General features: G+C 43.4%; 1 protein-coding gene across 5 annotated transcripts; it reads left to right on the forward strand.

Annotated features, from left to right (window-relative positions):
* The first annotated feature begins 226 nt into the window (after positions 1-226).
* LOC126636002 (amyloid-beta A4 precursor protein-binding family A member 1-like) lies at positions 227-20,569 on the forward strand. 5 transcript variants are annotated; one of them, XM_050307692.1, is made up of 8 exons: positions 227-382; positions 1,256-1,342; positions 1,447-1,530; positions 12,459-12,638; positions 13,425-13,637; positions 16,488-16,607; positions 17,197-17,337; positions 17,697-20,569. In XM_050307692.1, exons 1-8 carry the CDS (start codon positions 350-352, stop codon positions 17,760-17,762), a joined length of 924 nt encoding a protein of 307 aa, XP_050163649.1. In that variant the 5' UTR covers positions 227-349; the 3' UTR covers positions 17,763-20,569. The 5 variants fall into 5 exon arrangements, with proteins under 5 accessions (XP_050163649.1, XP_050163653.1, XP_050163652.1 ...); XM_050307693.1 differs by lacking the exon at positions 1,447-1,530 and adding an exon at positions 11,779-11,926 and having other exon boundaries at positions 247-382; XM_050307696.1 differs by lacking the exon at positions 16,488-16,607.
* Positions 20,570-24,041: the final 3,472 nt, after the last annotated feature.

The following is a 24,041-nucleotide window of genomic DNA, read 5'->3' on the forward strand; positions in this document are numbered from 1 at the left end:
GTAGAATCCATAGGCATCAAGCCACACTTAATTTGTACTGCTGTAAATGAGGAAAGATTCTTGGAGAGTGGGGGAGGAAACTGTTTCTTCAGAGTAATGTTTAAATGGGGAAAAAAAATCCTTTTATATACTCTCTTGATGTAGATCTCTCTTAACTTTTCAAAAACTGGTAAACATGAAGCTCTTTTTTTTTAAACCAAAAAGTAAAAGAGGAAATCAAAGCAGAGACTAATTCAGAGCAACTAATAGATTGAGCCCTCGCATTAGTGTATATATTCCTGTTAGACTTGAGTGTTTGCAAGTTCTTGTCTAACTTATTTTTCATCTCCGTTTATTACATGCTAAACAGATGGCCCAGAAATTAACCAAAGGCAGGAAGAAGGTGCAGTATAACCACCATCAGACTGACGTTATGTCTGTTCTTTTGTTTACTTTGTTGGGGTTTTCTTCGCCTTTTTATTTTGCGCTTCTCTTTTCTGCATTCGGTAAGGGGTTTTTTAGGTTTATTTCTGACCTACCATATGGGTTAACATTTCTCAGAAATCAATTGCCTGGTTGGCCATCCTTAGCCATTGTTTACCATTGGCCATTTTGTGTTAGAAATAGGGTAAAGATTGGACTTATCAAAGGGATACAGGCAGTACTGAAAATGCATACCAAAGAAATAGGACTTATGTGTCAAAGGTTTTATTCTGTAAACTGGTAATGTAAAAAAAAGTACTTTTTTATTCCTACATAGGTAGTGTTTTGTTTGATTCACAGTTGTGTCAAATAAAGGAAAAAGGTATAGACACAATTATATGCTGACTGACTCATATTTTAGTAATATGTTATGATTATAGAGTTATTAAACAGCTATCAGATTTTTTAAAAGGCACTTAAAATTTTAAGCATTTGCTTCTGGAGGGAGTTAGCAAGTTAATAGCCTATTGACAGACTGTGAAGACCCTCTTGACAAAACTGTACTATGTTATTTAAAATTGCACATTTTCCCATTACTCTGAGCAGTCACTGTTAGGCCCCTGTATGGACAGGGAGGTCAGAGTGGTTCTTACGTGACTGAAAATTTTACAAATTGCATCTAACCCACTTTCATATCTAACATGGGGTTTCCATATTTTTTGTTTATCTGTAGCTTCTGTAATCTAATACTTTGTTTTGAATTTCTGTTCTGGTGCCTGTTTTTTGTTTGCGATCTAATATAATTTTTAAGGGTGTTACCAAATGTTATTGTCTCTATTCCATTCATTTGCAGGCTCCAGAAGGTGAATCTCAACCTGTGACTGAAGTGTACCTCTTCATTTCTACACAGAGAATAAAAGTATTGAATGCAGACACACAGGTATGGGCAGATCAAACCTTGTCAGCATCATAATAATAGTCCTTTGAAATAGACCTTCAACTACCTGCCAAAATCTGACTTTCATGGAGTGCTGGCTCTTATAGTTTCCTCCAAGACTTCCTGGTCAGAAATCTATGCTCAAGAACCACATCATGCATGGAATTAATCAGAGTTGTCTGACAGATTTGGTAAGTATGCTAATTTCAGTTAGCCCAAAAGATAAGAAAGCTTTGTTCACATTATACAGCATTTTAGGCAGTCTAGTACCGTAATATGACAAGTACCAATCATCCCCAGACAAGTCTAAAGTATTTCATTGTGATAAATAATTTGAAGTCCTTAGTCCTTGGTATGTTGTGTATTCAGGCTGAATACCCAAGTCTTTGTGTTCTTTTCCACATTTTCAAAATGTACTGTTTGTTTGGTTGGTTGGTTGGTTTTGAAAGTGAGGCTGTTGGTTCCTCTTGGCACCTCCTTTCATACAAGACGCTTTTTTTCCTTTTTGTAGTGTAAGGTAAAACAAACGTAGGTATTCTTCCCAAGAATGCCAAGACAGTGGAAGGATTAAAAAAAAGGTTTGGTTCAGATGCAAGGATCATTTCTTAGCGATGCTGTGCACTGGGCCTCTGGGGGGGGGTTGGAAGGCAATGCCCTGCCCTCTCTAAGGCTTTTTGCATCTTCTCTCTCTCCTCCCCCACCCTCTCTGGCCCAAGGAGGTCTTGTGCATGTCTGCAAATATGTTATCTCTGTGCATACCAGGGAGATAGCTTGCTCACAACTTCTCCCTGTGACTTTCTCTGAAATGCAGAAGGAAGGAAAAATATCTAACCCATCTGAGAAGGCATTTTACAGTCTTCCTAAGTGAGACTAGTTCTAGGCTGCATTAGCAAGAGGGGCAGCAGCAGGACAAAGGAAATTATTCTTCCCCCTCGTTTTGGCACTTGTGGGACTGCATAAGGGACTACCATGTCCAGTTTGGGGCCCCCCGGTACAAGAAAGACATGGACAAACAGGAGCAAGTCCAGCAAAGGCCACCAACATGATTAGGGCCCTGGCACACATGGCATATGAGGAAAGGCTGAGAGAGCTGGTTTTGTTCAGCCTTAAGAAGAGGAAGGTTTGGGGGAGATCTTATTACTGTCTACAGCTAGCTAGTGGCAGGGTGTAAAGGAGGCAGAGTCAGGCTTCTCAGAGGCACACAGGGTTAGGGTGAGAAGCAACTGGAACAAGTTGGAACAACGGAAATTGCAATTAGATGTGAGGAAATCGTTTTTCATCACGACGGTGGTCAGACACTGGAACAAGGGCCCAGAGAGGTTGTGGGACATATCCAAAACATGACTGGAAAAGGCCGTGAGAAACCAGTTCTAAGTTGGCCCTGCTTTGAGCAGGTGGTTGGACCAGAGACTTCCAGAGGTCCCTTCCAACCTCAATTAAATCTGTGCTGCAGAACACTGCCAGCAGAAACAGCCATCAGATGCAGCAGTTTGCACAGAAGGATGCAAAGAAGGGGACCAGCAACTCTGCTCAGAACAGAATATGCCTCCTCAGCAATGGTGGTGATACTGGTTAGGCTGGACCTCGAATGCTGTGTCCAGTTCTGGGCCCCTCACTACAAGACGGGCATTGCGTTGCTGGAGTGCGTCCAAAGAAGGGCAATGAAGCTGGTGAAGGCTCTGGGGCACAAGTCTTATGAGGAGTGGCTGAGGGAACTGGGGTTGTTTAGTCTGGAGAAAAGGAGGGCCAGGGGAGACCTTATTACTCTCTACAATTACCGGAAAGGAGGTTGTAGATGGGAGGGGGGAGGAGGGGTCGATCTCTTCTCCCACGTAACAAGCAATAGGACAAGAAGAAACGACCTCAAGTTGCACCGGGGGACGTTTAGATTGGATATTAGGAAAAATTTCTTCACTGAAAGAGTGGCCGAGCATTGGAACAGGATGCCCAGGGAAGTGGTGGAATCACTGTCCCTGGAAGTGTTCAAAAAGGTGTAGGTGTAGATGTGGTGCTTAGAGACATGGTTTAGTGGTGGACTTGACAGTGCTCGGTTAATGGTTGGACTCAATGATCTTAGAGGTCTTTTCCAACCTTAATAATTCTATGGTTCTATGATACACCACAGGGCATGGTCCCCAGCAACCATTGGAACAACTGACCCTGTAACATCAGAGGTTTCGACCCAGACAGGGCTCCAGAAGGAGAATGCAACTCTGCAGGGGTGCCTGAGGCCTCTTGCCGAGGCCGGGGCATTGGGGAGACAGTCTTCTGGTCAACAGAAGTTGTGTACTTATTGAGTATCTGTATCGTCCAGTTAAGAAGCTGCAGGAGCAGGTCAAAAGACTGCACAGCATCAGAGATGGCAAGAAAGAGTCTCTGAGACTTTTGTGATGGCAAAGGTTGGGAGTTCGTGACTTCTGCCCGCCAGGGAGAAGGCTCCTGCTCCACCTCAGAATTTGCAATCACAGGACAGAGTCAGTGCCCTCATAGCTGACAAGGGCCTGTGAGCTTTGTCCAACAAAGCACTCAAGCCAGTTGGACACGAGACATGCAGGAAAAACAGGAGGAAGCGGCGAGCAGTAGTAATGGGAGACTCCTGCTGCAGGGAATGGAGATCCCCATCTGCCAACCTGACCTGTCATCTAACAAGGTTTGCTGCTTGCTGGGGGCTTGGATCCAGGATGCTGTCGCAAGAGAGTCGAGGCTTGACAGGTTCTATTACCCCCTGCTACTCTTCCATATGGGCACCAATGACACTGCCAGGGGTGACCTGGAAAGTATCAAGCGTGACTACGTGGCTCTGGGGCCAATGGTCAAGGGCATGGAGGCCCAGGTGATGTTGTCCCCTATCCTGCTGGTGAGGGGTAAGGGCTTGAGGAAGACTGGACAGATCCTGCAGTTCAACGATAGGTTGCAAAGCTGGTGTCAACAACAGGGCTTTAGTTTTTATGACCATGGGACCCTCTTTGAGGATCGAAGAATCCTTGGAAGAGATGGGATCCACCTGAATAATGGGACAAAAACTTTTTTGCCAATAGACTGACCAGCCCAGGGGTAAACTAGGAAGGACAGGAAAGGGTGAGAGTGACCAACAGTCATCCGAGGAAGGGGTGGACCAGGTTGGCAAGCAAAGTGTGTGGGGTAATGGGAACAGAAGGGACCTTGCAATCAACAAAATGGGGCCAAAGGGGGCCCACGCCAAGGGTATCCACATGAAACAGAAAGTGCCTACCAGACAGAACTGGGAAATCATCACAGCTAGATGCCTCCCTGAAGTGTCTGTACACTAATGCACACAACATGGGGAACAAACAGGAGGAATTAGAGTTCTGTGTGCAGTTACAGGCTTATGAACTCTTTGGGATCACGGAGACATGGTGGGAAGGCTCACGTGACTGGAGTGCTGCAGTGGATGCATACAGGCTCTTTAGGAAGGACAGGTCAGGAAGGTGAGGAGGGGGAGTTGCCCTTTATTGTGAGAGAGCAGCAGGAATGCATGGAGCCCTGAGTAGGGATGGGTGATGAGCCAGCTGAGAGCTTATGGGTCACGATTAGGGGGAGACCAATGTGGACAACACTGTGGTGGGTGCCTGCTATAGACTGCCTGATCGGGGAGAAGTAGGTGAGACCTTCTAGAGACAACTGGAAGAAACCTCACGTTCGCAGGCTCTGGTCCTCATAGGGGAATGGAACCACTCCAATATCTGTTGGAGGGACAACGCAAGCAGGCCACAAGCAGTCAAGGAGGTTTCTGACGTGCATAGACGACAATTTCCTGACACTGGTGATTGAGGAGCTGACGTAGAGGTGCTCTCCTCGACCTCATACTTACAAACAAGGAAGAACTGGTCAGGGATGTGAAGGCTGGGGGCAACCTTGGCTGCAGTGACCATGAGATGGCAGAGTTCAGGATCCCGGGAGAAGGCAAACAAGGAATTTAGCAATATCACAACCCTGGAATTCAGAAGAGCAGGCTTTGGCCTGTTCAGGAATACGCATGGAAGCATCCAATGGGAGATGGTCCCGGGGAGAAGAGAGGTCCAAGAGAACTGGCTGATTTTCCAGGATCACTTCCTCCAAGCTTAAGAACAGTCCATCCCAAAGAGCAGGAATTCAAGCAAAGGCAGCAGGAGGACTGCATGGATGAACAAAGAGCTCCTGACTAAACTCAAGCATAGAAAGGAAGCATACAGGTGGTGGAAGCAGGGAAAAGTGACCCAGGAGGAATATAGAGACACTATCCAAGAGTGCGGGGATGGGGTTAGGAGATGAATCTGGTGGGGGACGTGAAAGGCAACAAGAAAGGTTTCTACAGGTACATCAGCAACAAAAGAAAGACTAGGGAAAATGTGGGCCCTATGCTGAATGGGAATGGGGACCTGGTCACAAAGGACATTGAGAAGGCTGAATGCCTTCTTTGCCTTGGTCTTTACTGGTAAGATTTGCCTTCGGGAATCCCATGTCCCTGAAACGAGTGGGAAAGTTCAGGGCAAGGCCAGCTTGCCATCGGCAGAGGAGGATCAGGTTAAGGAATATTTAAACAAACTGGACAAACACAAGTCCATGGGCCCTGATGGGATGCACCCATGAGTGCCAAGGGAGCTGGCTGATGTCATTGCAAGGCCACTCTCGATTATCTTTGGAAGGTCATGGCAACTGGGAGAGGTTCCTGAGGACTGGAGGAAAGCAAATGTCACTCCTATCTTCAAGTAGAGCGAGAACGAGGATCCAGGGAACCACAGGCCTGTTCAGTCTCATCTCGATCTCCGGGAAGGTGATGGAGCAACTAAACCCGGAGACCATTTCCAGGCCCATGAAGGACAAGAAGGTGATCGGGAGTAGCCAGCGTGCATTTATGAAGGGGAACTCATGTCTGACCAACGTGATGGCCTTCTACAATGAGGTGACTGGTTTGGGTGGAGGAGGGGAGAGCAGTGACTGTTGCTTATCTTGACTTTAGTAAGGTTTTCGATACCGTCTCCCATAACATCCTCATAGACAAACGGATGAAGCACTGACTAGATAAGTGGACATTTGGGTGGGCTGGAAACTGTCTGAAGGGACAGACTCAAAGGGTTGTGATCAGCATCACAAAGTCTATCTGGAGGCCGATTAACAGCGGTGTGGCCAAGAGGTTGATGTTGGCTCCAATACTGTTTAACATCTTCATTAATGACCTAGGCGACAGGACAGAGCGTACCCTCCACAAGTTTGTAGATGCTACAAAACTGGGAAGAGTGGCTGATACGCCAGACAAGTGTGCTACCATTCAGAGAGACCCTCAACATTCTGGAGAAATGGGCAGAGAGGAACATCATGAAAAGGATCTGGGGCTCTTAATGGACAACAAGTTGCCCATGAGGCAGCAGTGTACCTTTGTGACAAGGAAGGCCAACCCCCTACTGGGTTGTATTAGCATGAGTGTTCTTGTCATCAAATTGTTTTGATTTGAAAGTCTGAAAAATAATGGAAGTCCAGACTCTGTGTGCTGTTGAACTTTTCAATGAATGCCAACAATCATGTTTTTGTCATCAACAGGTTTAGAGCTAGCTTGAGTAGATATGATACAAACAGTTGGGATTGGGAACCTTTTCCTTACTGGGGCCTGAATTGGACTGCACATGAAAACACAGCTTAGCTCTGTTCCCACATCTCCAGCACACCCCCACACTGTAGACTATTGTCTTCCCACCCTCTTTGCCTCTCCTTCCCCCTAACCTGAACTACACACCAGAGGGTAGTTTCATTCCGCACTGTGACCAGCACCCCTACGCTCCACAGTGCTTCCTGCACTCAGCACTGTTCCACTCTCAGTTTCCTGCACTGCTCCCATCAGCTCTATGCTCATGCCATGTTGCTTTCCACTTGTAAACAATATGTAAATTATTCCAAGTTTACCTTGATCACCTCACAGCAAATTCCACTCTTTTCAGCTGCTTCCTTTCCTGGCACAGAGATCAGAGTTTTCCCTTTACATGCCTTTTTTTTTTTTTTTTTTTTTTCTACCCATCCCTGCCTCTACGCTCAGTAGAAGGTAGTAGAAGCTAGAATCATAGAATCATAGATTGGTTTGGGTTGGAAGGGACCTTTAAAAACCATCTAGTCCAACCCCCCTGCCATGGGCAGGGACGTCTTTCACTTGCTTGCTCAGAGCCCCTTCCAACCTGACTTTGAACACTTCCAACGATGGGACACTGACACCCTACCTACCAACACCCTGCCCCTTGACCATTATCGGCAGCATAGACAGACCACCAACACCTGCCCCTGACTGATATCAGCAGTGTAGGTAAGATGCCACCCGCATTATTCACATATGGTATACTTCTGTGAAATCACAGTGTCGTAAGATACACACAGGTCCCCCCAAAAATGCCATGGCAGTGGAAAGAATCCAAAAAGGGTTCATTCTGTAGACAAGAATGCTAAAAGCTTATAAAGGAAACCCGCACCAGGCTACAAAGGAGCACTGGGGCTGAGAAAGGCATGGCTCCTGTTTATTCTTTGAGTTTTATTATCTGTGCTCACCCCTCTCTGTGCACTGGATGTGAAGCCCTGTGGCATCTGCTGTCTCCTCACATATCAGAGAGCGAGCTTCTGGAATGAAGGGGGGAGGAAACAGCACTGCTTTGAGAAAGTGGTAGGGAAGCCTTTCCGAAGCAAAATAACTGACTCCTCGGTAGCAAAATGTTCCTGGAAAGGGTATTTACTCTTACACACAGTACCACTGGTGGACCCATGGGACAACCCGACTCTTACCCACATTCAAAAGGCATTTGTAAAATTGGCTGTTGCTGCCAGAGGACACAGACAAAAAGTGTCCCTGGCAGTCCACCAGAGCCATGGCATCGCTTATGATCCTGTGTTTGCTATCGGGGATCGAGTGAGTCACCATTATGAACGGGTTGTTGCTCATATTTCCTACTGCCTCAGAAAAGCTTTGTTTTATAGCAAGTTGTCAGATTCCATTACCATTTGGATCACAGGCATCTTGGATCACAACTTCTCTGGGCAACCTGTTCCAATGTCTCACCACCTTCATAATAAAACAAGTTCTTCCTTATATCTAATTTAAACCTACCCTCTCTCAGTTTAAAACGGTTGTCCCCTGCCCCGTCACTACAGGTCTTAGTAAAAAAATCTCCCTCTGTCTTTCTTATAAGCCCCCTTTCTATACTGAAAGGCCACAATAAGGTCTCTCCAGTGCCTTCTCTTCTCCAGGGTGAACAACCCCAACTCTCTCAGCCTTTTTTCAGAGGAGAAGTGTTTCAGCCTTCTGATCCTCTTGGTGGCCCTCCTCTGGACCTGCTCTAATGGGTCCACCTCCTCCTTATATTGGAGCCCCCAGAGCTGGATGCAGCACTCCAGGTGGGGTCTCATGAGGGCATAGTAGAGGGACAGAATCACCTCCCTCGACCTACTGACCACACTGCTTTTGATGCAGCCCAGGACATGGTTGGTTTTCTGGGCTGCAAGCACACATTGCCAATTCACGTCCAATTTCTCATCCAACCAGTATCCCCAAGTCCTTCTCCGCAGGGCTACTCTCAATCCCACCACGCCCCAGTCTGTATTGATACAGGGGTTGCTCCAACCCAGGTGCAAGACCTGACACTTGGCCTCGGTGAACTTTGTGAGGCTAGCACAGGCCTACTCCTCAAGCCTGTCAAGGTCCATCTAGATGGCAGGCATCCCTTCCCTCTAGGGAATCAACTGCACCGCTCAGCTTGGTGTTGTCTGCAAACTTGCCAAGGGTGCTCTGTTGGGGACAGAGTCAAAGCCTTACAGAAGTCCAGGTAGATGATATCCGTAGCTCTTCCCTTGTCCAGTGATGCAGTCCCTCGATTGTAGAAGGCTACTAGATTATTCAGGCGTGATTTGCCCTTGGTGAAACCATGATGGCTTTCTCTAATCACCCCCCTGTCTTCCATGTATTTCAGCATAACTTCCAGGAAGATCTGTTCCATGATCTTACAGGGCATGTAGGTGAGGTTGACTGGTCAGTAGTTCCTGGGGTCCTCCTCACTACCTTTTTTATAAATGGGTGCAATATTCCCTTTTGTTCAGTCACTAGAACAGCTCACAGAGTGCAGTGAGTGAATGAAAGCTATGGAGCATTCAGTAGCATTAGGAGCAGAGAAGTCAAGAGCAAGTCATAGGCATAGGAGAGAACCATACAGACTAGGTGGAGTGGGTTGGAAACCCACTGAACTTCATTCATGAAATTCAACAAGGACCAATGACAAGTCCTGCACCTAGGGAGGAAGAAACCCTGGTAACAAAACAGGCTGGGACTTTTCAGCTCTGCTGAAAAGGCCCTGGGAGCCTTGGAAGACAGCAATCTTGAACATGAGCCAGCAGTACGCCCTGCCAGCAAAGAAGATCAACAGCATCCTGGGTTGGATTAAAAGGAACATAAGCTGTAAATTGCAGGAAATTATTCTTCCTCTCAACTTAACACTTGTTAGACCACATGTAGAATATTCTGCACAGATCCCCCCATCCCCCATTAATTCAAGAAAGGCATCAACAAACTGCAGTAAGTTCATCAGAAGGCCATCGAGATGATCAGGGGACTGGAGCACTTGCCCTATGAGAAGAGGTTGAGGCAACAGGGCTTGTTCAGCCTGGAGAAGAGAAGGCTTCAAGGGGCCCTAACAACAACCTTCCAATATCCGAACCAGTTGATGTAATCTTTTGGGATTTCAGTAAAGCTTTTGATGCTGTCTCTTATAGGATCCTTCTGGACAAAATGTCCAACCCACAGCTGGATAAACACATCACAAGGTGGGTAAGCAATTGGCTCGTGGGTGGAGCACAGAGAGTAATAGTGAATGGGGTAACATCAGACTGGCGACCTGTCACTAGTGGGGTTCCGCAGGGCTCCATCTTAGGCCCCGTGCTCTTCAACACCTTTATAAATCACTTGGACGCAGGACTGTAAGGGATACTAAGCAAGTTTGCAGGAGATGCAAAACTCAGAGGAACCGTTGAGTCCCCTGAAGGCAGGGAGGCCTTGCAGGGATGCCCTGCAGAGAGACCTTGACAAATTAGAGGGTTGGGCAATCATCAACCATAGGAAGTTCAACAAGGGAGAGGGTCGGATTCTGCACCTGGGATGGGGCAACCTCGGATATATGGACAGACTGGGGAACGAGATGTTGGAAAGCAGTGCCGCGGAAAGAGACTTGGGGGTCCTGGTCAACAGCAAACTGGACATGAGTCAGCAGTGCCATGGCAGCCAGGAGGGTAATATAGGAAAGACATTAAACTATTAGTCCAAAGGAGGGCAACGAAGATGGTGAGGGCCTTGAGGGGAAGCCGTATGAGGAGCAGCTGAGGTCACTCTGTTCAGCCTGGAGAAGATGAGACTGAGGGGACACCAGAGAACCCAAGGGAATGGCCTGAAGTTGTGTCGAGGAAGGTTTAGATTAGATATTAGATCAGATATTAGAAAAAGGTTCTTAACCCAGAGGGTGGTTGGGTGCTGGAATAGGCTCCCCAGGGAAGTGGTCATTGCACCAGGTCTGACAGAGTTCAAGAAGCATTTGGACGATACTTTCAGGCACATGGTGTGACTCTTGGGAATGGTCCTGTGCAGGTCTAGGAGTTGGACTTGATGATCCTTGTGGGTCCCTTCCAACTCAGCATGTTCAGTGGGATTCTGTGAAGATGGAGCCAGGGTCCTCACAGTGGTGCATGGTGGGAGTATGAGAGCTATCGGGCATACATTGAAACAAGAAAGGTTCAGACTGGATACAAGGAAAAACTTTCATCATGAGGACTGTCAAGCATTGGAACAGGTTGCCCAGAGAAGTTATATAGACTGTCCTTGAAGATTTTCAGTACCTGACAAAAAACCCTGAGCAACCTAGTCTGACCTCATAGCTGATTTCTTTAAACAGGAGGTTGGACTAGAGACCCTCTGAGGTCCCTTCCAACCTGAATGATTCTGTGATCATGGACCACTTCCAGTCACATTAAGGGTTGGATCTGCTCAATAGGCCAGTTGTTTCTACCCTTTCCATATTTTATCTGACAGTAACTTCAAATAAGGTTGTGAGAATTTTAAAGGAAAAAAGCATGGGCATGAAGGAAATGTAGGAAATACCATAGCATCATAGCATAGCTGAGACAGCACCTCTAGAGACTGTCTAGTTGAATCCCCTCTGCTCAAGCAAGGTCCACTAGAACAAGTGCCCAGTTGTGTTTTGAGTATCTGTAAGGAGTCCTCTCTGGACAATCTGTTTCTGTATTCAACCACACCCTCACAGTAGAAAAGTTTGTTCTTACGTTTAAGTGGAATTTTCTGTGTTTCCATTGCTTCTTGTCCTGTCACCAGGCACCACTGCAAAGAACCTGGTTCCATCTTCTTTACACTCTCTCATCAACTATTTATATATATTGATGAGATCCCTTACAAACCTTCTCTTCTCTAGGATGGACAGTCCCAGGTCTCAGCCTCTCCACCTATGTCAGATGTTCCAGTCCCTGAATCATCATCTTTGTGGCCCTTCTCTGGACTCTCTCCATTATGTCCATATCTCTCTTGTACTGGGGAGCCCAGAACTGGACACAGGACTCCAGGTGCGGCCTCACCAGTGCTGAGCAGAGAGGAAGGATCACCTCCCTCAACTTGCTCTCAATACTCCTCCTAATGCAACCCAAGATACTTTTGCCTTCCTTTAAAGGTCTTCTCATTACGTTTTAAAATTCTACTGTGTGTTTTCTAGAAGGTGTTTTAATTTTTTATTGACAGCTTGCCTTTGTACCAGAAGTGAAAACTAGCACAGGTGAGAGTTCAAGTTCTCCCTCTGGAGTCTCAGTTTCAAGTAATGCAATAGGTATACCTTTATGATAGCAGTAGTTATCTGTGAAAGGAAGGCTTTACTCGTGTTTCTTATGTGTAGTTACTTGCTCATCTGCATGGATGACTATGTCGATGTTCTGTTTTACTTTTTAAATTATTACTTTAGGTTAATTTTTAAAAAATTTTTTACATTTCCTTATCTTGTAGGCATCAACCATTTTGCAGCATGTTTATAACAGAGAACTTGTCAATCAATGAAACCCTTGGAATGTTTGATGTTCTTCTTTTCATCTTTCGGAATTACTACAGGCACAGTTGATTGCACAGTCTATAGGTCAAGCATTTAGCGTGGCCTACCAGGAATTTCTGAGGGCAAATGGAATCAATCCAGAAGATCTAAGCCAGAAGGAATATAATGACTTACTCAATACCCAGGACATGTACAATGATGACCTGATTCATTTTTCCAAATCTGAAAACTGCAAAGACGTATGTGTCTGCTTTTTTTTTTTTTTTTTTTCTCCCATGGCACCATTAAACACATGTATCCTGAGTTCAGGCCTGTACTGTCAACAACTAGAAAGCTATTAGTGTTTCCAATAAATAACCTCACTGACGTAATTTCTGTCCTCCCCAGTGGGTTTATCCTGTGGTCAATTCTATTTTAAGAACAAGCAGTGAACCCTAAATTTGTCAATAGCTGAACGATTTAATGTCTCTATGCCTTCTTTTTACCAAACAATTTTCCCCTTTGATACATTACATCAGTGAAGTGAATATAAAGTAGACAGCATAAAATTTTTGGAGGCATTAAGATTGATAAGAGTGGTTGACCCTGGATTTAAAAAGGTTATATATTTGATACTGGGTTTATTAATAAAGATGAAGTAGTGTCACAATGTAACACACGGGTAATTGCTTCAGAAAACACAGTCACAATTGCTTTAAATCCCTCCCTGACTTAGTTCTGTCCACCAAAGTCCATCATGCCAGGGTTTCTTCTATACCAGCTCCCTCCAGCTGTATGAACAGATGAGTTCTATTTGGAGGGAATTTTGAATTAAACAAAATCTCTAGTTTTAACCTTATTTGCTGGTTAAAGGTATCTAAACTGTGTTAAACTATATACCCTATTGTGTTTTGCCTTTGAATAAGAAATGCATTTTGCAAATTAAAAGCCCATGTTTGTTTATATGAAAACATATGGGAGTGGGATCATCAGTTCTATAGATGAGAAAAAAACTTTTGTTTGAAACTCTCTTTCTTATGATTCAGGTTTACATTGAAAAGCAAAAGGGAGAAATTCTAGGTGTAGTGATTGTGGAATCTGGCTGGGGATCCATTTTGCCTACAGTTATCACAGCCAACATGATGCATGGAGGACCAACAGAGAAGTCTGGGAAACTAAATATAGGGGACCAGATCATGTCAATTAATGGGACCAGCTTGGTTGGCTTACCACTCTCAACATGCCAGAGCATTATAAAGGTACAGAAAATATACCTGGATATTACATGTTTTAAAACCTTTATTGGAGTAGTGGGAGGGCAAAGAATATAGAACTAGTTGTTGTTTGTTAACTCTGATCTTGTGCATTTTATAGCAGTTTCCTTTTGATGACCTTAAAGTAGAGGGAAAATTCTGTTTTACCTATTTTCTGATCCCTAAGTAGGGAACTATGCAGGACTTCGGGCCTCAAGGAAATATTTAGATCCAAAAGGAAGATGTCTGTTACTCTCTAGAGGCACCTAAACTTCATAGGACAGTGTGAGACACAGGGGTCTAAAATCTGCATTGGTGCAATTTTAGCCATTTAAATTATTCCTGTGAACTAGTTTCTAGAGAACAGAGTCATTTTTTAAAAAAAAGCTTGTTTTTTCAAAATATATTTGACAATTTTTCTAAACTTTGAATTTAAAAGAAAAAGTAAGTATTTTTATTTTCTGTAGAAACAACTTGAGTGTATTGGAAAGTATTATGTTTCTTTGAACTTGACTAAATGGTGGGATTTTTTTATTTGGAAGAACTTCCTTGTAATTGATATGAGAGTATATAAATGCAAAAAGCAGGCAAGTCAACTGGAAATGAAGAGCCTCTGGGGTAGATGCAGCATACAAGAGAAGGGGTATTTAAACATCACAGTTTCAGGAGGGGGAGAGATGCAACCTTAGAGAGCGTTGGAAATTCAGCTAAATTGTTTTCTGGGTTACCTACTGAAATAGGCAATCACCACAGAACTGCTGTATATTGTAGCATGTAAACATGCAATGTAATGTTATATATGACTATAGAAATCTTTCTATGTCTCTGCTGAGTAGTGGTGTTCTGCAGTAAAAAAATGTTTAGAAATTCACAAAATAACTCTCTCTTTGTTGCCCATGGATTCCTTTCTTAATGCTTGAACTAAAAGATTCGCTATAAAGATCTGATATTCTGGTTTCTGAAAATGTAAGCACCATGCACTGACAAGTAATATAACAAACAATATAATATTTAAACTTCATGAGGTTTTCACAGGTCTACTTCTGTAATCCACCCAAGATAGTTATAGGTCAAATAGCAAATTCCTCTTGCCATGTCCTGAAGCAGAAGCAACCATTTGAATTCTCATGTCTTCATCCTGCCAACACATCAATACCCAAAATATATTCTTTCATTGGGACAATTAACACCATTGTGGTTGTATTGGTTTTGCATGGCAGGGGTTTGGTAGTGACAGGGGGCTACAGGGGGGCTAGAGTGAGAAGCTGCTAGAAGATTTCCCTATGTCCAATAGAGCCAGTGCCAGCCAGTTCTAAGACGGACCCATCACTGGCCAAGGCTGAGCCCTTCAGCAACGGTGGCAGTGCCTCTGTGATAACATATTTAAGAAGGGAAAAAGTTTATTTGCAACAGCAACTGCAGCAGTCAGACGAGAAGAGTGAGAACATGTGAGAGAAACAACTCTGCAGACACTGAAGTCAGTGAAGAAGGGGTGGGAGGTGCTCTGGGTGCAGAGATTCCCCTGCAACCTGTGATGAAGACCATGGTGAGGCAGGCTGTCCTCCTGCAACCCATGGAGTTTATAATGTGGAACAGCTATCCACCTGCAGCCCATGGAGTACCTGACACCAGAGCACATGGATGCCTGAAGGCATAAACCATTTAAAAACTGACAGATCTATGAAGAAACTTTCCATATGTGATAGCTATTCCCTAATTGTATTATGCTAATTATGTCTTTTTCAGAAGCACCTGGTGCTAACTACTATCAGAAACAGATTCAGGGAGTGTGCAACTGTCATGTCCAGACAGCATTGACTTTTCATCCCAGCAGAACATCAGTCTCCAGTCAGTACCAAGTCTAGAGTTAGACTCAACAAAATCAGCAGCAATAAACTTCATGTAGAGACATCAGTATATTACCTTAGCTGTAATAGGAGCTATTTTTCTAAATTAAATCCTAATCTTGTTAAAGTCCACGGCAGACAACCCACTGTTTTCAATGGGACCCATATTTGACTTTGTGTTGGAATTGATAAATGGTAACATGATTAAAGGTTGAAGTTACTGCACTCTCTACATAGCATCTCTTTCCCATATGTGTTCTGCTTATTGAAGGCTAAATGTGTGTAAATGCAACATTTAAGACTAATGTCTGTTCAAATCTATATGTTGTATAGAAAAAAAAGGAATCTAACACTGGAGTTGGATTTATCTATGAGAAACAGCTCTGAACTCTTGAATATGTGTAATGGTCAGACTCTACAATTATCTCCACTTTTATGTTTGGGTTTTCCTTTTTCATTTAGTTCTTCTGGTAGCAAAGATTTAATGGTGAATGTGATAAATCCAGTTTAGAAGGGAGGGGTAATGTAAATGTGAGTATTGCTTAATACACAGACTTTACATTTGCATTACAAAATTAAATATAACTACACCAGGAAAGCCACTTATTTGTATCTATCTTAGCTGCATATTTCAAATTTCATTTCCCAACCAGAATGTTTGTCAGTTTTCTGGTCAACTGCATAGACCTGCTTTTTATTTCCTTTGCTTCATTTAGAACAATAATTTGTGTTCTCAAATGAAGAAATTGCCAACAGGAAGCTAGATTTAAAACAACCACATGAACTTCTTTACAAGAAGAGTTTTATACTGCATCATTCAATTCAGAACATCCTGTTGCCTGTGTCTGGTATTCAGGAATTCTGTTTCATAATGATATATTCAAAGAACTGCTTATTAAGGACTATTCCCATGTTAACATTCTAGGTATTGTTTTTCCTAGTGCTCATGTTAAATTACTGCATCCCATCTTTGTCAGCAGTTTTCATGGTGATTGGTTTTTTTTTTCAGGGTTTGAAAAACCAAGCCCAAATTAAACTGAATGTAGTTAGATGTCCTCCAGTAACCACGGTCTTGATCAGGAGACCTGACCTCAGATACCAGTTAGGCTTCAGTGTACAGAATGGGATTGTAAGTAGCTTCCAGACCGTCTGGTGATGCTTTTACATATGGTAAAGTTTACATATGTAATGAATTGTATTTTTTCCTTCACTGCAACAGAGTCTAGGATATCAAAGCTGAACTGGTCAAAGTTATTCATCTTTCTTTCCTAGACAAAAGTAGGAAAAGAAACTTTATTTCATAGCTTTAGAATCAATCAGAGGAGTAAAAGCAATGCTTTAGGCTGCTTTCGGTCTGTAGTATTTGTATCTCTGACTGAACCATTGTATATGACCTCAAAAGAAAGTCTGTCTCTTAATGCAAGGCTTATACACTTTGAACTTTTTGTAAACTATGAGTCTTCATACACTCTTAATTTTTCAAATAATGAAGTAACAAGAATAATACAGATAGCTTTTTGTGGATGGTTTCTTTTGGAAGAGAATGTGTAGTACTCAATTGCTAATAAATGTTACTTTGAATCAGTGATCCACTACATTTTGGACTTTGTTGCAAAAATAAATACTGAATTTAAATCAGTAAATATCGAATTATTGCTTTTGGTCAAAAGCCTCTGTTCCATGTCAAAACTGTGATAATTTTGTCCTTTCCCTTCCAGATCTGTAGCCTTATGAGAGGAGGTATAGCAGAGCGAGGAGGAGTGCGAGTTGGCCATCGTATCATTGAAATCAATGGGCAGAGTGTTGTAGCAACACCTCACGAAAAAATTGTTCGCATTCTCTCAAATGCTGTTGGTGAGGTAGGAGCAAGCAGTATGCCTAGATAGTATTGCATATTTCATCACCATTGCCTCTTTTGGGTTGTTATTGTTCAAACATAAATACTAGAAGTGAGAATAAGAACCACCAAGGTTTTTCTTATTATTGAAGTGTCCACAACTTCTAGTAAAATTGAGATGGTTGGTAGATACTCAACACCTTAGAGAATCCCTTTTCCGCAGACCTTAATATTGATATGAAAATTCTCAGGCTTTTCCTTTTCCTTCTGTCCTATGTTACCTCAACTAGTTTCCTCCCTAGTGCTCCCTAGACTATGGACACTCGTGTTTGGTAGTATGCCTAATAGGAGTATTGATTAACACATCTTATTACCTTCTAGATTCATATGAAGACCATACCAGCTGCTATGTACAGACTGTTAACTGCGCAAGAGAGACCAGTTTAAGACTGACACCTCACCTTTGCAACATGCATGAAGGATAATTTACCTCATTACTGCTTCTGTTTCTAACCCTGCATTTGTGTTTGCAGATACATTTCTCTCTCCCCAATATTTGTTGTCTGTAGAGGGGGAGGGAAAATATAGCCATGAGACTTTTTGGTTGCATCTCTGTGCAAGTAAAGTTTTATGCAACTTCACACACAGAGTGAATAGCAGTAGCAGCAGTGTCCATGCTAAGATTCACAAAAAGAAAACTTACATGCCTATGATGAATAACTGATGCTCTCAGAAAACTTACATGCCTATGATGAATGAGTAACTGATGCTCTCATAAAACCTATTGTTCAAATGCAGACCCTTTTTTTCTGTTCTTCAGGATAGTAGAACCCCAAATGGTACTCTGTGAGTTGGTACAAACAATGCAGTTTTGACATGTTTCAGCAAATAGTTCAGGAGATGGGATTTTCTGCAGTTGGGTCGCTCAGGTTTCTAATTTTTAAAATACTTCTTTTTCAAATGCAATGTGTCTTTTATATGCCCATTTCAGATGTCAAAGTTGGAGGGGAAGGAAGTGATCTCTAAATATGCAGTGAGAGTAATATTGAAGGGCTCTGCTGAGAAGCTATACATTTTAAGCTCTTAATTACAGATTTGGTGCACACAACCCTGTGCTTATTTATACTGACATTTTATAATTGTGTTTGATATTTATGAAGCTTGAAAATAATTGGTTTTTACACTGCTTTAAGTAATTATGTTACACTAAGTTTAAAAGTATTTTTTGTTGAAAGACGTAGTTTTATTGACATTTTTCTTTAGACATAGATAAATGGGAGAAGTAAAGGTAAGGTGGGGAAAATTATTTCTTAATTTTGTTATATAAGTTAATTTGTGATTTGATTTTCCATATGACACTTAGAGGATGTGTGAGCACTATATGGATTTCTATGAAGAAGAAATGTAGAGATGATTGGTCTATAACTTATATCAGGGGCAAAGGGGAAAAACAGTAAAATGATAAAGCAGCTGATGGTTCTTTTTACTGCTGTTTACACTGAATTTGAAACATATATTTAGACCAGACTGATGCCTTGAATTTCCTGAAATCAACAGTTTCTGCCATGTTTTATTGTGATCTAAAGGCTCAGTGGGATTAAAAACAAGACCAGAACACACATGGAAAAAAAAATTCCAACCTCTTCACTTGAAAATGGTGTTATGCTTATAACCATTAGTTTCTCCATTACTGTGGAATGGACTGTGCAGTGCACTGTGTTTGAAGACTAGTAATGATACCTGGACTTTATTACAGAGACTTCATGAATATGTGTGTGTACATGCACACTTCTGTTGATGAGAGCCATGAAAACTCTGTTTTTATCGGAGCATTTGGTTTCCATCTTTGGTCGGAAGTTTATTGTTGCCTTTCATGGACATACATGGGCTGAAAGGAGAGAGAAAATCAGCTTTATATTTCAGTGGGTAGTAAGGGAGATAACAGAACAGAGCATAAGCTATTGTAGTAAGTGAATACATTTTAGTTTCAAAGTAGTGTAAGATTTGATTTACTGCAATTCTTGTTGCATAATTTAATCTCAGTGTCTGGAATAGCAGATTTTGCAAGTAAATGGTATTAGTATTACAGGTTAATATTTACATCAGCTATCAGACTGACGTAAAGAGATTGTGAAAGACTTTTGATTAGAACTTTTTAATTGTAGACACCTGGTTTATGAGGATAATTTGAAATTTTTTATAACTTCTTAAAATTATAGCAATATATCAAAATATTATATATAACCATATACTATTTAGTAGGTTATATACAGTGCAGCCTTTCCAGTTGTCTGAGGAAACTCAACAATCATAAGACAGTTATCACACTTTGATTCCTACTGTGTTTTAAACTCTCAACTTCACTTGTTTTTGTGGTTCTGTCCAACTCATGTTGAGGAGTCTTCCCATTAACCTCAGTAGGAGACGAAAACCTAAACACACAAAAACCAGAATCATTAAAACCAAGGCTGTTTTCCTGTAATCAAGTATATAACTAATTATAAGCACCTGTTGACTTCATGGTGAACAGATGCTTCAAGCTAAGCGTGTGAATGCTTGTAGGATTGGAGTCTAGTGAAAAATCTTCATTGTTCCAATTAATTGTAATATGTATATAAGATTTCTATACTGGCAAGTTTCCAGTGTGCATTCCTGGTATGTCTTGTAAAAAATCCCACCATTTTAGTTTGCAAAAGTAAAGATAGTTGTGAGAAAAACGAGCTCAAAAGGAAGAGTTGGCAATTTTCTACAGTAGTGCAATAGTTTATTAGATTAGATGTGTGAATTCTCCATGGATTCAAACCAATAAACTACCATTTTACATTCTTTCTTCTGTTAAAGGTCTGAAAAGTTTTTTACCTCTTCACTATTTCATATGTTCTTATTAATGTTTCAATGTTTACATTAAGGATGAAACATCCTTTTTATTAGCAAGTTTCTCCACTTGTGTTTAATCTTGTTGTGATTTGAGATTTGGTTGGAATTTCCAGACTTTGTGTGTTTTTTCCTTAATTTTCTAAATAAAATTAGTTTCTGAAGATGACAATGTGCATGAGATCTCTTGTACATATTTTGTGCAGTGCCCGAACTCTCTTGTATTATTGTTCTGTAAAAAGGTTGAAGAGGAATTATTATATTGGGAAAAGTATAGTATTGTATTTGTAACAATATGGTTCTTTGTAAACTCTAAACTTAGTGGTTTCTCCATATATATAAATGAGCCTAGAATGTGATCCTGCACATCTGAATGTAACTCCTGATGTTTTTGTGACAGGTCTTTGACCCTTTCTCTGTAATGGAGTTGCAATGATTTCATTGGTGGGGTGGGGGGGAGCTTGGGTTGAGGGGGACTTGCCATCTATTTTGTTGTGATATATTTACTGTGCTACATTCCTTTATTTAGCAAAGCACTAATGTCTATAAGGGGGGCCAAGATGGCGGGCGGGCAGGTTGCCACGCGCTCGGCGTGCTCCTGCAGCTGCGTGGTGGGTGGTGAGGGACTCGCTCCTGCTCTCGCGGCTCGTCGTGGCCCTGCATGCATGGGAAACGCTGCCGCACCTATCTGTGCAGTCGACCTCCTGGAGAAGCCGTCGGGAGCTGTGCTTCGACGTCGGAACGGCGGAGCGGTTGGCAGATGGCCGGCGGCCATGTGGGGCCGGGCCGCGGGACCGGACCACGCCGGGTCGGACCGGGCGGGTGCAGGGAGGGGGCCGGACGGTCCCGGGGTTCCCAGACCATCGGGGGCGGGTAGATGGTCCCGTTCAGCGCGGGGGGGAGATCCCCTGGTCGAGCCGGGCCAGGTCAGACCAGGCAGGAGCAGGGGGAGGGTGGACGGACCTGGAGCTTCCCCGGGCCAACATGGGGGGGGTGGCGGGGCAGCCTCATTTGGGGGCCATGGACGGGCAGTGCAAAGGGGAGCTTGCAGTGGCACGCTGGGGGTTGAGGTTTGGGGTGGGTAGTGGGTTTATTCTGGAGGCTGGGGGGTTTTGGCTGGGCAGGGGTTGTGGAGGGTGCCCAAGCCTAGGGTGAATGCGGGGACTTCTTACACGTGTGTCCGCCCTTGCCTGGGGGTATGCCGGGATCGCTGCTCTTAAGACGTTGTCGCAGTGGGAGTGGGATATGATGGGTTTGGCTTGCTAGTGGCTTCTAGTGGCTTCTGCCCAGGAATGTGGTGTGCTTTTGTGATAGACCATGGCGGGTGGTATTGTTTATCAAACAGGATGTCCTGCTTAAATAGATAAACTAGAGCAAATGTTAAACTGCAAGGAACTATACAAATGCTGATGTAAGGTATAAGATTGCCACATGGTCAGCCCAGATAAGGAAAACAGTTGCTGACAAAACAAAAGGGCAAGAAAAGGACACCCGAGGAAGACGTCTTACTTCAGCCTCGACGACCACCGGGAGGCAGAAAAGACCCCTTAGCAACAGCCCAGACATGCGCAGAGTGCTAACGCCACGTCAAGGAAAACGGAACTAAGAGACTATAAGAAGAGACTTTCTGACACGATAAGGCGCGGCAGTTGGCGGAGCGGAGACTCCCCTGCCGTCCAGCGCTGCATTTGCTCATATTCTACTTGCTATAACCAAGTAATCAATAAATTTCAATTGGTATCTTGATCCATTGTGGTTTCAATTTATAACAATCTGGTGTTATGACTCGGATAAGGAACGGTGGGCTACGGCTCTCCGGGGAGGCGCCCCGCGCTCGTTCGCGGCCCCGTACGAGACCGACGGCTTAGTGCAACCTTACCGACGAACCTAAAAATCCGCAATATTGAGCAAAGAAAGAACCGGTCAAATCCCATAATATTCTGTGCACAGAAGTCCGGACGAAGACGCGGGACGCGTAAGTATATTGCGATTTGGTTCGCGGAGGTTGCCATTTGGGCGGGATTGGGATTCCTGGAATATAACGAGTGAGAGGCTCGATATACTGAGCCAAGTGAGTGCAGACCCTTTAGTACTGCGGTTCCTATTTCCCGCGAGGGACTGGGCCAGGAAAAAGGGGGGCGAGTGAGTGTGTGTGTGATTGCAGATATTCCAGAAGATGGGGGCGAAGGGCAGCAAGCCTTCGGCTCCCATGGGAAGGGTACCCTCTGTACCTAAGAATACCCCTCTGGCTTATATCTTAGAAAATTGGAAACACTTCCCCGGGACAGCAGGGAAAGATAAACAAAAATGATAAAATACTGTACTAAGATATGGGGAGGGAAGAAAATCTCACAGAGTGTCTTCTGGCCGGTCTATGGGTCAGAAGAAGATTGGGTGAGACAACAGTTAAATCTCTGGGTCAATAATAAAAAACCCCTTAACCCGGAGGAAAGCCAATATGCGGAAGTATGGTTAGAGAGACCGCAGGCTACATCTTCACTTTATCCATTAAATGAGCTTAAGGATAGGCGGGTAAAGAAGAAAGAGGAATTAGATGAAACTCTCTTAACCCCCCCTCCATATGTTCCACCACCTGCACCTGCCCCAGTAGCCCCTAGAGCGCCTACCCCTCCACCGGATGTGGAGCCAGACTCTCCCCCTAGACGAAGGACAAGGAGCCAAAGGGGCGCTACCCAAATGTATCCCTTGAGAGAAATGCCCATGGGAGGAGCCCAACCTACCATAGGATATATATCAGTGCCCTTGAACTCTGCAGATTTAAGGGAGTTCAAAAGAACTGAGATGGGGAATTTAATCGAAAACCCTCTTGGAGTTGCTGAAAGATTGGACCAATTTTTGGGGCCCAGCCTTTATACCTGGGATGAAATGCAATCAATCCTAGGCCAATTATTTACCACCGAGGAACGAGATATGATCAGGCGGGCTGGGATGAGACTCTGGGATGCACAACATGCCCAGGGGCCACAGGCAGATATAAAATGGCCACTTCAAAGACCTAATTGGAATAATCAAGACCCGGTCCACAGAACCCATATGCAGGATTTAAGAACGATAGTGGTCCAGGGTATCAGAGAAGCCGTGCCTCGTGGTCAGAATATTAATAAGGCATTTAACGAGATGCAAAAGAAAGATGAGAGCCCAACTGAATGGCTGGAAAGATTAAGAAAAGCACTCCAGCTGTATTCAGGTGTTAATCCCGACAACCCATTGGGACAAGCATTGTTTAAGACACAGTTTGTGGCAAAATCATGGGAAGACATTAGAAAGAAAATGAAAAGCTAGAAGACTGGCAAGATAGAGGGTTGGATGAGTTGTTGAGGGAAAGTGTATGTAAGAAGGGAAAAGGAGAGTGATAGACGACAAATAAAGATGATGGTAGCAGCAGTAAGGGAGAATCGCAAGGGGGCGCTCAAAGACCGAAAAACTTCGGGAACGAGCAAAAAGGAAGAGGTAACAAGGCGAGAACAGGGAAGTTGTTTTTATTGTGGGAAGAGAGGGCATATAAAGAAAAACTGCAGACAGCGAATTCGGGATGAAGAAGTTTTAAGAACAGAATAGGATAGTCAGGGGCTCTATATTCTAGGGGATCGTGACCACCCTGAGCCCTTGATAAAACTAAAAATAGGTCCCCATAGACAGGAGTTCACCTTTTTGGTTGATACAGGGGCCGAAAGGTCAACAATTAGACAAATCCCTGATGGCTATAATGTGTCCTCAGAAAAAGTACAAGTAATTGGAGCAAAAGGGGAACCATTTAGGGTAAGTAAAATTAAGAACGTAATATTTGAAACTGAAAATAAATTTGGTATAGGTGACCTCCTGCTTGTCCCA

Source organism: Myiozetetes cayanensis, unplaced genomic scaffold (genome assembly GCF_022539395.1).
Source record: "Myiozetetes cayanensis isolate MyiCay16 unplaced genomic scaffold, myiCay2020 scf128, whole genome shotgun sequence".
Taxonomy (NCBI): Eukaryota; Metazoa; Chordata; class Aves; order Passeriformes; family Tyrannidae; genus Myiozetetes; species Myiozetetes cayanensis.

Coding starts and splice junctions, on each gene's coding strand:
- LOC126636002 (XM_050307692.1), top strand. CDS start 350: ATGGCCCAGAAATTAACCAAAGGCAGGAAGAAG. Junction 12,639..13,424: donor AATCTGAAAACTGCAAAGAC/GTATGTGTCTGC, acceptor CTTATGATTCAG/GTTTACATTGAAAAGCAAAA. Junction 17,338..17,696: donor TCTCAAATGCTGTTGGTGAG/GTAGGAGCAAGC, acceptor ATTACCTTCTAG/ATTCATATGAAGACCATACC.